General features: G+C 37.6%; 2 protein-coding genes across 5 annotated transcripts in view; both read left to right on the top strand.

The window, feature by feature from the left end:
• The window catches only part of LOC126811227 (centrosomal protein 43), a 361,417-nt gene that overhangs the window by 205,215 nt on the left and 138,864 nt on the right, over positions 1 to 17,338 (top strand). For all 4 annotated transcript variants that reach the window (XR_007675441.1, XR_007675439.2, XM_050536800.1 and 1 more), the window contains one exon: positions 9,109 to 9,212. Coding sequence is in view for 2 of the 4 variants with exons in the window: in XM_050536800.1 (XP_050392757.1) it covers positions 9,109 to 9,212 (104 nt within the window). In the remaining 2 variants the exon portion in view is untranslated. The remainder of the gene's footprint in view (positions 1 to 9,108; positions 9,213 to 17,338) is intronic.
• On the top strand, positions 637 to 9,102 carry LOC126811193 (piggyBac transposable element-derived protein 4-like). Its single transcript, XM_050536756.2, has one exon. It carries the CDS (start codon positions 6,043 to 6,045, stop codon positions 7,666 to 7,668), a length of 1,626 nt encoding a protein of 541 aa, XP_050392713.1. The 5' UTR covers positions 637 to 6,042; the 3' UTR covers positions 7,669 to 9,102.

The raw sequence follows: 17,338 nt of genomic DNA on the forward strand, positions 1-17,338 counted from the left end.
GGTTATAGCCTTCTAGGGCAGAAAATAGTATAATGGGATAAATTGGGATGGGCACTTTTGCTGGCCGAGGCACTGCCTTTCCGAAAGGAATACCGAGTATTAGACGAATTAATATACGTTGCAGCCCTAGGTTGGTTTGTGGGAACTGGCATAGGAGGATTAATCCGTGTATTCGACAACAACGAACGTTTACTAAAACATGACATCATAGGATGTTTATGGAGACATAATCTGCACACATGCGGGTATTTACAGAGTGGGCGGTTACACCCCTTGGCTGAATTGAAATCATAACATACTAAATTTTGACCACGTGCAGTGGTAGAACCTTTAGCTTCCACTGGGACATTGGTTTTTGTGGCGTACACAGTGGAAGCCTTCAGCCACAATTTGGAATGCATCGGATTCCAGGGCAGGTGGTATGTAGCGCGGAGCGTACGAAATTGATGGTCATAAAATTGATACGCTCTCGCGCCAAATGACGCATATAAATCCATAACTGACTGCAAATATGTCAACAAACCAGATATCAATTATGGAAATTTTTGACAGTTAAATATCCATAAAAATTAAAAAGGCTATACGCCATTGTTCAAAATTGATCGATTTTACCTTTGGGGATGATGAGATCTGAAAGGTCGAACTATCATCCCCTTCAGAAATATTTAATGAAAGTGTACTGGAATTCAATCCAGGTAACAATAAAGAAAAATCAATAAATTTCTCTAACCAAATATCGGCCTTAATTTTATCCGACACATGGCTGGAAATTGATGTTGGAGGTATGGGCGCTTGCGATATCAAGGGAGTGTCGTTACCTGTATTAAATAGGTCATCAGCCAGTATTGAAAACACTGACGGGCCTGGAGCAGCTGGGGTATCTTCAGGTGACCAAGCCGATGTTGATGCAGTAGTAACGGTTGACATTGATGCATTAACAACTGCTGGCGTTGCTGTATCTTCTAGTGACTCCTGTTCAAGTACCACATTTGTTGACGAAGGAGGGGTGGGCACCTTAGTTGCCTGGTCTCTTGACAGATGCTGAATGGACTTTCCCCCTTTTGCCTGTCTGTTTCACCACCGTGCCTTTCTTCAGTAATTTCCTAACCAGAATCTCTGTTAGGCGGTCTTCTGCTGATGTCATCGGCGCAGAGGAATCTGTACCCTCCTGTTCCGAATCGCTGGACGGACATCTGCGTTTAGGCATGATTCTGAAAAAACAAACTATAATACAAGAAAACCTGAAAGCAAAACAAAGGCAACAAAAGTTCCACAGAAAAACAAACGTTGCACAGGAAAGCAACAGTTCCATCATAGGAAAAAGCACAGAGTTTCATAAGGAAGGCAAAAGTTCCATAAGGAAAAGCAAAAAGTTCCATAAGGAAAAGCAAAACATTGCATAGGGAAAAGCAAGAAGTTCCACAGGGAAAGCACAAACTTCCGTAGAAAAAGCAAACATTCCACAGGGAAAGCAAAAGTTTCATTTTAATGGCAAGAGTGTTGCAGGGAAAGCCAAAGTTATGCAGAAAAGCACTATTTCCATCGGAAAGCCCAATCAATTGGCTAGCATGAGCTTACGAGAACACAATAAGCCAATCATAAATTTTTTGCACAACTAAGCTTACAACAACAAACTGGGAAGAAAACGGCAACCCATGTGCTAGCTGGTCTTTCAAGGCCTGGGTAGTTCTTGTGATAATGAAGTGGTGGGTGACAGCAATTGATACCATCTCATGTGTCTTAGCAAAGCGTCTCGGATGCTTTTCATAAATAAAATACATCCGACAGAATCCGACAAGTGAATGCCCTGCGAATCATAAATATATGCAACTGGCTGACATAAGCCCGATCTGTGTTTCCAAAAAGTTACGTTAGGGAAATGTTGACACAACAATGACAAACGATAATTAGTTTGAAAAACATGATCATTATATTGTTCATCAACAACCACGTGACGTTTTATCAGTTGCGATATTATCACACCTTGGGGACAGAACGTACTTAAAATGTCCAAAGCAAAGTCAACAATGGCATGTGCAAAGATGTCCGGCAACACTGACGAATCACATAAATCGTTCGAACCCAAATGAAGAAATACGATATCTGTATTTAAAAAAACGGTCAAAGCCCTTATACAATCGCTGGAATCTGTCGTTCAAAACGCACAACCCACCATAACCGAAACACGAAATAGAACACAGATAGAGTGGCAAATGTAAATTAGAATGCACACCGCGTAATTGTGGAATTAAACGTTTGATATACGACGAACCAAACAGAGTTATCTTGATAGGAACAAAAGGAAATGTATCCATATCCAAATCTAACGACGCAAACATCGTGCCATGCGAAGCACAAACTGCCATATCACAGAGCCGCCATTTTAAAAACGAAACAAAGGAATCGAGCAAATGGTATGCGCGCGTAAAAGTTTAAACGACACGAAGCACCACAGAATTAATTACGTACACAAAGTTTTGTAACCGACACTGTATCCACGTTACCTCTGGAGTAAACACAACAAGTTTGAAAACTGCGAACTATACTGCCATATCATGGGATCACCATTTGAACAGAACAAAGGGATCGTGCCAGATGCTGTGAAAGGGATGAGAAAGTTTAACAACACGTAGCCCCACGGAACTAATTACGTAAAATAAAAGTTTGTAAAATAAAAGTTTGCACCGAAAACGTTATAATAAAGTTACCTCTGAAGTAAGCAAAGCAAAGAAGTTGAAATTAAGCACTGCAGACAACACTAAATAAAAGCACAATTCTTTCCCCAAACAAACACATGCAAAGCAATTAGCTAAAGTGCCGTAGAACCCGTTGTCTCAAGTGTGTAGATCCTGTGACCTAATTAATGGCGTCTTTAGTCTGAAACAAATGATTATGAAGATTCTGATTGGCTGAATCACACAAATGTTATTATGTACCATAATTTGTATTTGTTGAACATTTTTTGACGAAAAACGTAATTTAACGGTTTCGGGAACGTTAAAGACGCTCAAAGTGGTTGAAATACTTATGAATTATTCCGAATCAGATTATATCGATGACACCGATTCTGAAGACGATATTTCTGATGAAAAAGATTTAGAATGATTTGCAAATTATAGATCAACATATCCCCAGCAACTTTTTTATTGGTGTCAAGAGTCTATCACTTATAATTATTCAGCAGTAGTCGATTGAAATAGGCATACAAAATATTTCACGTCAGCCTTTATTTAGCCTGACCACTTGACGTCATAACGTCAAAATGACGTCGACCAGTTAAGGGTTAAAGCGGTAAAAATAAGTAAAATCCAAGATGGCCGACATTCGTCAAATCAATGTAGAAGAAAATCCAATAATTGTAATATGAACGTGTAAATTAATGTTTTGGGGGGTCATTCTTAAAGCAGTAAAATCGGGTAAAATCCAAGATGGCTGACATTTGTTTAACCAAGGTACACAAAAAATCTATAATGGTTGATTTTTAAGACCCAATTAATGTATAATGAATGTATAAATGAATGCTCTTGGTTTCATTCTATCATTTGGAGATATAGCAAGTAGCCTAGTATTAGCTGGTCCCTTAAAACGGTAAAAATAAGTTAACTCCAAGATGACCGACATTTGTCAAATCAATATTTATGGTTATAGTGAATCTCCCAGTTAGTAGTACCACTAGTTAGTGGGTCATGGGGGAACAGACTGTGCTACTGTTCTGTCAACTCTCACAAAACAGACATAATTGATAGGCAGATCTCGAGATTCTGTCCGATTGACTGTCTAATCCTCTCATTCACAAGAATTTGACCATAGCAATGATCTCAAAAGCCATTCTCAGTGTTATATATGGGTGGCAATGCATATAATACTGTAATATGAATGTATATAAACTTTTTTACATTCAATGGTTTCCGTTTTTACTCCAATTTCAAATCAGTTATGTTCGGCGAAATAAGCCAGCAGTCTCAAGCGAGTGCAAATTTCTAGCGTCTGGTTATTCCAGTCTACATACGCCGTTTGATTTGGTGCAATGTGTCTAGCCTTGTCCCTCGAGGCTCTTGATACAACTGGGGCTGAAGCGCATTTTGGTACATGATTCGTGTACCAATGGTAAAATGTTTATTTTGTCTTAAATATTGGATATCAAAAGCCCATCTTTTTCCAGTAAGATCACAACATCAATGTTAGAGACTTAGCTACTTGAATAAAACTACTTTCTGTTAAGATAACGAACCACAAACAACTATATAGGCAATATGATTGATGCACTTTGTGGGGTGGGATCTATGCTCATTGTGGGGTGGGATTATGGATGGCACCCTAGGTTTGGAACCACCCCCACCCTATTCACCACATCTAGATCTGCACAGGCGTTACCTTAAGGTCCTATGAATGTATAACAGTAAATGTGATGCAAACTATAATGTGGTATAGCCCAGCAGTTAACGAAAAGCACCCTCATGTGTCTTAGAAATCATAGAGACGGCATAACCATTCATTCTATGAAGAACAAATTGGTAAATAATTTCTTGCGCATCTTTTTTCGTGTCTTACTTCACTCATCTTTCAGGACATTAGGTTATTGGGTGTAGGGACCCCAGAACGTGTATATACCAAATATGCCAGTAGGTGATGAAGAAGTGCAGAGTTACGAATATATGTAAAGTTGGGTTCGCGTCAACATGTTTTGGGTAGTGGATTCCCGAAAATGGTATAAGGAACCACTTGACACCACTGGGCATATCTTCAAATGAAATAAAGGCCCCCAAAATATTAATTTTGAGACCAAAATTGCTATTTTATGATAAAACTGTGAAGAGTTATGCCCTTTTATAAAATTTGGATTCTGGGCAGCATGTTTCTCAGGTAATGAAATCCCCAAAAATGGTTCAAGGGAGCACCAGACATCTATGAAAACCATGCCCTCATATAAAAGTGTGACCCCGACAACCTAATGCAAGCCCTCAGTTTCATGTGCTTCTCTTAAAAATTGACTACTTTTTGTTTGTCTGAAGTTGTACCTTTTAAAGGAAAATGGCTTAAATCCCGAACTTTACCCTCAAAATTTGGAACTTTCCGGTACTCCAATTTTGGTAAACTTTTAGGATGTCATTCAGTACACCCAACGCTACCAAAAACCATCAAAAAACCTTTTCTTGCAATTTTTGGGGGGTTGACCCCCTTTTTTTCATAAATTGACTGGACTATTTCCGTTTATTATGTCTAGACTTATGGCCCTTGTTTCATCCGATCTTTGTGAAATTTATATGCATTATTTAAATTAGTGAAACGAAGAAGCCTAATGAATTTCAGCAATTTCCGTTTATTACATCTAGAGTTATGGCCCTTTTTTCACTTTATTGAACCTTGTGAATGCTCTAACGCCAGAAGTTATCATCCGATCTTTGGGAAATTTATATGCATTATTTGAATTAGTGATGGCCCTTGTTTCACTTTGTCATACCTTGTGAACACTTTAACATCTAAAGTTATCTGCCATTCTGTATGAAATTTATATGTGTCATTTAACTCTTAGAACCCGAAATGCCGCAAAACCGGCTTGACGTTGTATCGCATATACCCGAAATGTTGGTTTTGCGGCTTGGGGCGTGTCGTTTGAATCGCGGCCTTAATCAAAATAATTTAGCCAATCAAAATACAGTTTACCGTTTGCTCCGGGTCTGTTGGTAACAGTGACTTCCTTCTAGATTGTTTACATTTAGATATTAGCAAATTATTCGATATAACATGTGTTCTAAACGTTTAAATACAACGGATGTGCTAGCTCTTATAATGGGCGATAATGACGAAGATATTAATGGTTCGGATTACGGCAATGAGAGCGACTTTGAAAGTGAATATGATTCAGATTCTGACGAAAATAAAGAAAATGACAGCGATGATAACATAATAAACATTCGTAAACAAGTTGTTAATGTAAATAATAATGATAATGTTGATCTACAGCCTCTTCAGCACCCCGATATGGCCGGTGACAGAAATAATGGAATGTGACGTGATCGCGGTATAAGCAGACTTCATAGTATGAATATTGTACCACCGTGGAGATTGAATATGACTGGTTTTGTATCACAGCACTTCAGGCCAAATTTTCCAACAGGACCAAGGAATATACCAGTTCATATTAATAAAGATAGTACCCCATTAGATTTTTTTTCGATCTTTTGGGACGATACAGTGTGGGAACTATTAGTTAATGAAACAAACCGCCAAGCTGCTCATGTGAAAACTACCAAACCAAATAATTATGTGGCAAAGAACTGGACAGAGGTAACTTTAAATGAAATGAAGGCTTTTTTTGGTTGTCGAATTACTATTGAATCACTCGTACATAAGGATAGATATGAACAGTACTGGAAAACTAAAGATAATCTTCTAACAGCCACTCCAGGTTTTCCGAAAATTATGTCACAAGACAGGTTCTTGGCGATATGGTCTATGCTGCATTGTGTAAATGAAGAGGACCCAACTGTAGACAAAATGGATAAGATCTATAAGTCCAGACCAATTTTTAATTATTTAATTGACAACTTTCAACATCACTTCGTTCCAGACTGCGAATTATCCTTGGATGAAGGCATGATTCCGACAAAAAACTCATTGTCAATCAAACAATATATAAAAGACAAACCAATAAAATGGGGTTTGAAGACTTTTTTATTGACCGACAGTAAGCATGGCTATATTATGAATGCAGAAGTGTATACTGGTAAACGAGCAGATGCGCTGACTGTCGATAATTTAGGAATCACAGGAAATTTAGTTGTTAGAATGACTCAGGATTTCCAAAATCAAAACTACATTTTGTTCATGGACAGGTTTTATACATCTGTCGAGTTAGCTGAATATTTACTGAACAAAGGTATTGGTATGTGCGGAACTGCAATGACAAATAGAAAGGAATTTCCTAAATTCCTGAAGAGAACAAATAAACAAATGCACAGAGGTGACTGCGAGATAGTTTATAATGGTAATGTGTCTGCTCTGGTGTGGATGGACAAAAGGCCTATTTATTTTGTGTCGTCTGTGTATGTGGATGCCCCATTTACTTCTGTACCCAGGTATGATGCAAAAGAACATAGGAGGGTCCCGGTTCCGTGTCCAGTGGTGGTGAAAGCATACAACCAGTTTATGGGAGGCACCGATAAAAATGACCAAATGACGCGTCTCCAAAAGTGTCGACGACATTATAAATGGCCACGACGACTAATCATGAAGTTTTTCATGTGGGCTGCTTACAATGCTTATGTGATTCAAGGATATTATAAGTCGCATATGCAGTCTGCTCATAGAAATTTTACGTTTCACTTCTTTTTAGAGAAATTGTGCCACCAACTTGTTGGCGTTGTCAGAAACATGACACAGAAGGGTAGACGTCGGTCGGATACAGATCAGGAAATTCGGCTTGGTGATGTTGGACAACATGTGTGCGAACGAGCGGAACATGCAACAACCAACAATAGATGTGTTGTTTGCACAGAGAAATACAGAAGGGCTAAATTGAGTTGTCCTAATACACTTGACAAAGACCTGCCTACCAAATCCAGAACTGTATATTGGTGTACTTATTGCAAGATGTTTCTGTGTATTGGTAAACCGGGTGCAAACTGTTGGCATGATTGGCACTCCAAGGTTATGTATTGGAGATGAAACTGAATAAAAATTAAATATTGTGATTAAATATCGTTGTTTCATCATTTCACACAATTTTAAACACATATAATATCAAATTCACACCTAACATTTAGTCCCAATCAAAAGGACGTCATTTTTCCAAATTCCTGCTGTAAAGTGAGGGTGGGGTAATCATATATTACATAATATGGGATCTATAGAAAGCATTTTGGGTTGAAGGGTAGTGCGATTATCTCGGGCAATAAACACAGAAGGCTTGTAGAATTAATACACATGTGGCAGCCACTGGTTTCAGTTTGTAGAACCTTGTCAACCCTCAAACAACAAAAATTATAATCTGATCTGTATGAAATTGTCTTGTAAATGCCCCCAATTACCTACAAAAGAAAAAATATGCGTCAACACTTGTCGACCGCTCAGACAATTTAGCTGCTGTGGGCGTATGTTTCGTTGCCTGGCAACCTATCTTTATTAAGGATGTAAACTAAACAGCTACTCAGTTAACCGGTCACGGTTTGGTTGCACTGGTAAACTGCTTTAAAAAATTACTAATCAATGTCATATCATATCTTACCTTCAAATCATTAATGGTAGCCACAACAATGTTTTCTTTCACTAAAGACCACATAAATACTTCATATAGCACTTGTCATTTGTAATAAATCAATAGTCTCGGTCACCCAGAACCGCCTAGTCTTCAACATAGAGTGTTAGATATTGAACTAGCATGCAATCAAATGGATTTTTTGAAATGACATTCTTAAATTAATTTCATGGGCGTAAACATCTTGTTTTAAGTTAACTCCCTTAGACGTTGTTTATGACAATGTAATAGACCGGATTATCTAGCCAATTTTTCTCAAATGTTGACAACACATCCAGACTAATATTCGTAGAATATTTTTCTGGATGATAGAGACTAATAAATCAAATGATATGGGGTTTAACATCCTACTGTTCTGCTCCAACTGGGCTAATGAAGACGGGCATACAGCATACAGTGTGCTATGAGGGAAATTTTGCCCAGACACCAGCACTACGGCCTACTCTTATCAGGGCTTGAACTAGGATCATTTAACTACAAAAGAAAAAATATGCGACAACCTTTGTCAACCGCTCGGACGATTTAGCTGTTGTGTGCGTATATTTCATTGTCTGGCATCCTATCTTTGTTTAAGCAACACATTTGACTTTGATTATTCTCAGAAACCATTCAAGATATATTGACGAAACTTCATGGAACTTTGTTCAAATTTGCATCTTCTAGAACTGTTTTCAGTAATTTGATGGTAGTGCCAGTGGTGGTAATTTGTAATTGAACTCAATTTATGTCAACTGTATATTCACTTAGCATAAGTAGCTTGTAACTTGTATTTTGTTGTTGATTACCAATAACACAGAGGATGTTGATGACTAGGTATTTTTGTCTGTAATTGAGTTCTATTTACTTTGCAGCGAATCAATTGATAAAAGTACCCTTAATGCTACATGTGAAGATAAAGACAATGGTGATATTTTTACTCTAAAGGATGCTCCACAATTTCAACCTAAAAAGACAGGTAAGGCCTTATTATAATCGTAGCTATCGATGCTTGATGAGTAATGTCCCTTGTTTGTTAAATGCCAGTGTTGGTCAATAAAATTCTTCAGGATTTTCTAGCCTGGTTTCTTTTTGTTTGTGGAGCAGGGCCATGTAAAGAAAGGTGTCTTTTTGATCTAATGGGATAAAAAACCCAGGTCTCGCGTATACAGATCATTGGAAATTGAAACTATCCCTGTGATGCAGCTATTGACCCCCCGACCTAATTAAGTAACTTCTCCTTTATCTCTCTAAGTCAGTTTACTAGACAATAGCTTATCTCCCTGGAGCTAATTAAAGGATTTTCCATAATCCCAAGATCAAAATAGCCATAAAACATTTTAAAACACCTGTATTTGAACGTTTTATAAGAGTACCATATCTTAAATCAGTCTTATTTCTTAAAATTCTCGGCGAAATTAGTTATTTTTCTTCGCTCGCAGCGGGACGACCGGTCATTCCTCTTGCATAACAATTGGCATCGTTGTAAAGCGAAGTATCTCTAGTTTATAAATATGATCAAAATATTGTCGAATTGATTTTGAACGGATACAATCGCGTTTTAAAACCCTCCAAAAATATAAATAAACTCCGCCTGTTGCCATGCTGTCCACACAACTCCTTTGCTGATTGGCCCAGACACCACGTTGCAAGACATTATCGATAAATATTTGGTTTTGGCGATAATATTTGGCAGAAAAAAAAAAATAATTCTGATCGTATAGATTGCCGTTGAGTGTTAATCGAAACCATGTGGCTGATGATGAAAATTAATCGACAAGCGGGTGTGTGTCATTGAGTAATACTATTACTAATCAACTGTCACGGGTCAATGATAAAGCCGTCGACAACTCATTATTTACTCCGAATAATTAATCAAGTGGTGATTATTTGATATCTCGTATCATCTTTAAAAAAATAATCTATATGCCTTAAATGGAAATAAACAAAATGGCCAATAATTTTCTTATCGAAGAGAATTGGATTGATAGCTGAATTCCGTTTACCGTCGCTTCTTCATACGGCATGCAAAGTAAGGAATGCATCTGGGATATTATTGTTTAAAATTCTCTTATCACAATGGGTTGAAAAAATGAGAATGACCAACGAGCCAAAATGCGACGATTCTCGAGTCTGCCATTGAGTATCCTCTGAATAATGTTGATATTTACATCAAAGCCAAAATGCTTGAAAGTAAACGTAAGCATTTCTTGACTATGAAATTGACATTTCTATTGGGACTCATATTTTGATAACGTCACGGTACCTGAAAATAATAATAGACCTATCGTACACGCAAAATCGTATTTTAATTCACGTGTTAAATGAACACGCGTACAGCTGTGGCGGCTTCTTTGATGATTATACAATCAACAATCTTAATCTCCTGACCACTAGCTGGCACTAAGGTGCTAATTAATTGATGAGATTAACTGAGTTAAACTCACTAAAGTTATATTATACACAACAGACTACTAATGTATAGTAGATTGTTCTTCAGTATAACAATATCATGTGAATATTATGCCGTATGTGTTGTGGATGTTTTGTTACGAAAGGAGTGCATTTATTACGATTTTCGTCATCAGCACGAAAATAAATAAATAAAACATATTAAATAAAAAACATATTAAACGACAAAATATAGCAAATAAATTGCGGAAATAGTCGGATCAAATTTTTACTACGATTTTCGTCTTCAGCACCCCTGAAAACCCATGGAAAGATATATTCAACGACAAAACAGTTGATAAATGGCCTGGTTGCTATGGGATTTTGTTTTACAACATACCAAATCTTTGACTTGCTTTTTCTCAAAACTTACTTTTGTGAGTTGGGTAGCTTCTAATGGACACAGCTCAGTCAATTTTTGCCCAATTCAAACAAACTATACATCAAATTGAAGGTAATGAGTTGGAGAATGTGAAAATAACAATAACTCAATTTTCAAAATTTCCTCATTGTGACCCAGTATGCTGTGGGGGGTCACAATTACTAATAGTGGTGGATATAAAACTATTAGTCCGATCCTTAATGTAAATCTGTCGGCTTTTTGGGTAGAAATCGTGGAATAAGCATTATTTTGTAGGTTTTGATGACAAAAAAAACAATGTTGACATTTTTTCTGAGTATGTCTTCATAGTATGGGAGGCCATTATTTGAGGGTAGCCATTTTGCGATAATATTCCAACTTATTTTTTTTTTATTTTCACTTTATTTATAATGTTATCGACATATCAACTGTGATTTGGCAATGTAGTAATATTGGCAGGGGTCATGACTATATTTCAGATTTTTTTTCCATCACGTCATGAAGATATTTCCAAGATGGTGACCATTTTTAGCGGGAAAATCGGACGATGTACTGATTTCGATTAAGTAGTAGTGTTTGGTATCAATATATATGTTTTCGGGGTCACAGATTCCATTCCTGACATTTACAACCTTGTAAAATGATCACATATTCATATACTTAGCACATTTCCAAGATGGTGGATATTTTTGGCGGGAAAATCAGATGATTGGCGACAATATATATGTTTTCGGGGAGGCAGATTCGATTTCTGTCATAAACAACTGCGTAAAATGGGCGTATGTTCACCAATTTAGCATATTTCCAAGATGGCAGAACATTTTCTAAACACATTGTTATCATTTATATACTTGTTGATATTTACAGGTTTCAGGGTCCAATTCTGGTACATAGGCTATTAGCTAGTAGCACATTCCTGAAAGCTGGTACCGTGTCGTACCCATTTGGTATATTATTCAACGATGAAATTTCCTCATCCGAGATGACCACTGAGCTGATATCGATTTTCCTGGGAAAGAAAAGCTTATTTCTGGCATAAAGGCAAAGGGAGCATAACGGCAGCGTGGGGCTTACGCCATGACCACACTAAGCGCTTACTACATGATCTTACTACACTCATGGCCAAGATATGGCTACGTGCAAAGTATTCCCACCATGATCTCGCGGTTAGTAGTCAGACCGGTGTACGTTCTCGCCACGCTCCCGTGATGTGCCTACCAGGCGTAAGACGCGGCATGCTCAGCTGGCCTCATTCACTTTCAAAGCAGAGAACAACCAAAAGTCAAGCAATCAAGAACATTTTATAGTTTTCTTTATGTTTCATGTTTGGGTACTAGACTGGAGCTGATGGACGAGGCTCAGTATCTTTCCTATATATACATAAAGGTCGTAACAGTGTAGCAAGCATGTGGCTAGGAGCTTCGTTCCAGCGTGGTGGCAACGTGGATGATAGTGATGGGGACGTGGCTGTAAATGAAATACTTGCTATTATCAACTGACTTCCAAGCTGAATGTGAACGAGCATGTCGAATGTTGTTGCGTTGGAAACATAAAGTATGTCACCACTTACACAACGATGTGGCCAGCTTCTTTGACATCACTATTCCCAGTTCTTTCAATGGAGATGTTGGAGATGTTGTAAATGACGGGTCACGACATTGTTTAAGTGGTAATATAGTTTGTTTTTCCAACGCAACAGCATTCCTCTGAACAACTCCTTCCACACGCAGCTTGGGGTCAGTTGATAAAATAATCTATGCCATGAAGATTTTTTTATAGTAGGTAATACTATTTCATTTGCAGTCCCTGTTTTTATTTCTTTGTATACTGCTTTATATTTAATATCGTACATTTCTGTTCTACTTTTTAATTTATTACTAACCTTTTCAAAAGTTGTAAGTCTCACATTTTTAAGCATCTATAACTGACAGACACCATAAACTGTAAGTCTCGATTGCGCCACCAAGTCTTAAAATCAGACTGGAGTTCAACTACTACAATGCAAACGACCAAGTAGATGTGCTAATTTCCTGCAAAATCGATATTAGCTCAGTGGGCAACTCGGATGAGGAATTTTCATTGTTGGATAATTTACCTAATGGATAAAACACGGCACAGTCTTCCAGGAACATGCTACAAGCCTATACATAGCAGAAATGGATTAAAAAACCTTTTCAATAATGTCCTGCCACAAACGGTGGCCATCTTGGAAATATGCTGAATGTGTGAACATACCACCATTTCACGCAGTTGTAAATGGCAGAAATCAACTCTGCGCCCCTGAATAAGCATTATGGAAATAATGTAATTTGTGTTTTTTATCCAATCAGATTATTTCCTTTTATTTACTGCTTGATTATATTATGCTAATGAGCCAGGTAAAGGCCCGGTCCCACTGCACTTACGGATGCAAAGAGGATGTAAAACGGGGAATAAACGTGCCCTCCGTTTGAAAACGCCATGCATCCGTTGTGTACTCACTGCATACGTGTTTCATACGCTCTATCCATCGAGCATCAGTTCACTTTGATTTCATCCGCGCAAAAAGTTTTGAGCTGCACAAAACTTTTATAACGGATGAACTTTCTGCCGTGTACGATGTAAATCACGACATCTACGAGCACCAAACGTTCCATGTCCGTTATCATCCGTTAAACGTCCACTGTATCCCCTCTGCATCCTCTGGGCATCCTCGCAACTCAAATCCGCTCCAGCTGAAAACGGAAAGAGGGAGGAAAGATAAGGTACATGGAACGTCTATACATCGTTAGTAGCACAGAAATAGAAAGGATGTAAACGTATGCATCTCGTATATAAAGTTTTCAAAACGGACAAAGCATTTGTATCTAGGATGTATTTGCCACATTGAAGGATGTCTGGAGTTTGTCGGAGCTGTCATCCACTTCCATCCGCTTTCATCCACTAGGCTTCCGATGAACATCCATTGAAAATTCCCGCTACATACTTCAGATGTTCGTTCTTTTCTGTTCTGTTTTCGTCAATTTCTGGAGCGGATGAAAACGGATGGAGCAACCCCCGAAAGTTTGATCGTCTGCTGTGTCCTTTTTGCATACGTTTTGTGTCCATCGGCCACTGGGACCTGGTCTTTAGATTTCCTGCCTTTTTAATCACGCTTCCAACATTCCAGCAAACGCAATCGTAGAGTAAAGTGGTGCTTAGTGTTGTCAGAAAGTAATCCAGGAAAATTTTATCGAGGAATTTCAATACGGTAAATTTGGGTCTTTTATTACGACTGTTCTACCAGCTAAGTAATTTGTTTTACAATTTTTTGTTCTCTTGGGTTTACATATACTTTTTCACCATTAGAGCCTCGTTTTGATTCTTTTTGTGTTTGTCTGCAAGGTACGAATGGAACGTTCGGCACCATTATTTAGTGTGACCGGCTTGCAACTTTCCTTTCCTGTATCTAGACCAATAAAGGTGGCTATTTTTGGTACGTCATATATTAAGCGATTAGCCAAGCACCTTACGTTTTATAATAATTTTAATTTAGGGTTAGATAACCGTTTATGTAATGTGAGATGCTGGGGATATGGCGGACTACGGGTGAGAAATGACCCGCACGGTCGTTTGTTTAAAGGAAACAATCTGATTACGGGGGCGGATTTAGTATACCTTCATTTAGGTTCCAATGACTTGTTCGATGTGCATAGCAGCCCTGATCAGCGGCGTTGGATATTGTTTGATTAGTGGGATATATTCACAGTGGTTGGTCGCCAAAATGTGTAATTATTTCACAATTGTTGCCGCGACAGACAGTTCCGTATGAAGACTATAATAGCAATATTACCCCAACAAACGATGCGATCATGAGTTATGTCAGGAAACTCCCGAGCTGAGTTTTTGGCGACACAAAGCCAGACTTTGGCAACCGGTCGCAGATCCATACGAGGAGGGTGGGATTCACGATGGTATTGCTCAGAATGATACATTCGGTATATGGTTTACTGTCATAGTGCTTGTTGTCACATATGTATGTTTTATTTTTCTTATAAAAATAAAAAAAAAAAAATGCAGTGGCATAAATATAGCCGTGGTGCTATCTCTTTGGTGCATGAATTGATATAAAAGTAGCCATAGTGCTATCTTGGTGCATGTAGTGTGTTGGAAGTGGCATGGATGCTGCTGTGCATGTGGTTATTATTGATTATACAGACTTGGTGCATGCTTTTCTTGGTATTCACTTCAGTTTTTTAGTAGTTTATAAGCACTTTGAAATGGTTCATACAAACAGTTATCATCTAGATGGGCCTTTATCTGAGAAGCAATACATTTCTCCAATATTTTAGAAATAAAATTTAAAGGAGCTAAATCGCTAATATTTTGGACCTAGAAATTGACCCAAATGGGTCACAACGCATATAATAATGTTATCGGATTTACATTCAATTGTTTCCGTTTTGGCTCTTAATTTCAAATCAGTTATGTCCATCGAAATACGGTATGTGTCTCAACCAGTGATGGGATTTTACCCGTATATTCCGGACTTGTCCGAATCTTTTTTCGAAACGCCCAAAATTGTCCGACCGGGAATATGCCCAATCGGACATCAAGACATGGTGAATAATATTCAAATTCCAAAATTAATATAGTGAACTGAGTGTATAACTACCGTGCAACCCGATTATCGTTGAGAATAGGCTGGATTCATTAGGTAATTAAGTGATCGATTATTTATCGTGTTATATCGTCTAAACACCTACCTTGATTAACTACTTATTTTGCCTTGATTGGCTGACTTAATTCTTTATTGGACAATTCATCAAATCAATCTTGAACAGAATTCATTGCTTCTCTTTTGTTGGACGATATATCAATCCAATAAGAGTGATTATAAACTTAATCTGATTAACCCGTGATTTCTCCATTGTTTCACGCTTTAATCTCCTTTGTGTCGGACAATAACACGTAGAATTTAGTCATATATGTCACATATCATCCTGATAGTATATAACACCTCAAATCAACATAAATTGTATCAGATAATTTGTCCGTGATATATTTTCGGTGGAAGCCGAAGTTAAATAAAGATATTTCACACACACGTATATGGCGCTTATAAGTTATATAGTTCAGTAATTAAAATGAATGTACAAATCTCGCGAGACACGTGAAATTAAGAGATGTATACGTGCTGAATGCAAAACGCTTGATGTCAGAGAAAAGATTCTATTTTGATGGCATGTGGTCGGATTTATGATCATATTTTGAATGGGGTTTATGTCTTTAAATAAATAAATAAACACGCTAAGAAATGTTGACGAATATTTCGATGGGAATGACGTAAGTAGTTAATTGTTTTAGATGATAGCGCGTGCTACAGTCGAAGGCAATTATTTAGCAGTTGGTGTCACTCGCTCGTTGTATTAGAGCGTCGTTAACTACGGTTTACGGCCAAATAAATTTCGGGATGTCATATAAATTGAAACAGAGTATCAGACGAATGTCGGACTTTGCTGAAAAATGTACCGACGTATGACCCGAAAAATACGGTAATTTTGGGGGAGTTTGAAACAGATCGGCAGCAGTCGGCACGCTGCCATTCTATAGTATTACGACGTCATGTAATTTTGTAGGAATATTATTGACATAAATTTGAATACCGTACGGGTTTTAAACATGACATATAACGAGGTGCACCTATTTTTTTTTACATATGAATTTGAATATATTTTGTTGACACGTGATTCTTAATTTTGTTTTGAAAACGTCTAAATTACGATAAGAATTATGCCCCTTTATTTTCTGGAAAGGATGTCTGACAAGATATGTTTTGAAATCCCATCACTGGTCTCAACCCTGCAGCAATTTCTAGCGTCTGGTTATTCCAGTCTATTGAGCAGGCTCTCCAGTTGAATATGTCTAGCCTCGTTCTTTCAGGTCTCTTGTTGCAAATGACGCTAAAATGCACTATGGTACACGATTCGTGTACCAATGGTAAAATGTTTATTTTGTTTTAAATATTGGATATCAGAAGCCTGTCTTTTCCTGGTAAGATCACAACATCAATGTTGATTTGAATTGACAAATAATTCGTATTTTCAACGTGTAAGACTTTGGATGATATGAGTTAGAGACTACTTTAAGTTAGGGACAGGTCTGTAATTTTTAAAAACATTAGGATCCAGTGTAGACTTTTTAATTAAAGGGGTAACAAAAGCTTGTTTGAAAACGTTGGGAATAGTAGAGGATGATATACAAGAATTAATAATATTGGTAAAAACTGGAATAACTTTGTCTAGACAGTCCTTAAGAACAGGAGTGGGAACAGG

Source organism: Patella vulgata, chromosome 2 (genome assembly GCF_932274485.2).
Source record: "Patella vulgata chromosome 2, xgPatVulg1.2, whole genome shotgun sequence".
NCBI lineage: Eukaryota > Metazoa > Mollusca > Gastropoda > Patellidae > Patella > Patella vulgata.

Excerpts from the sequence above, each read along its gene's own strand:
- LOC126811193 (XM_050536756.2), top strand. The coding sequence starts at position 6,043 with ATGAATATTGTACCACCGTGGAGATTGAATATGACTGGTTTTGTATCA.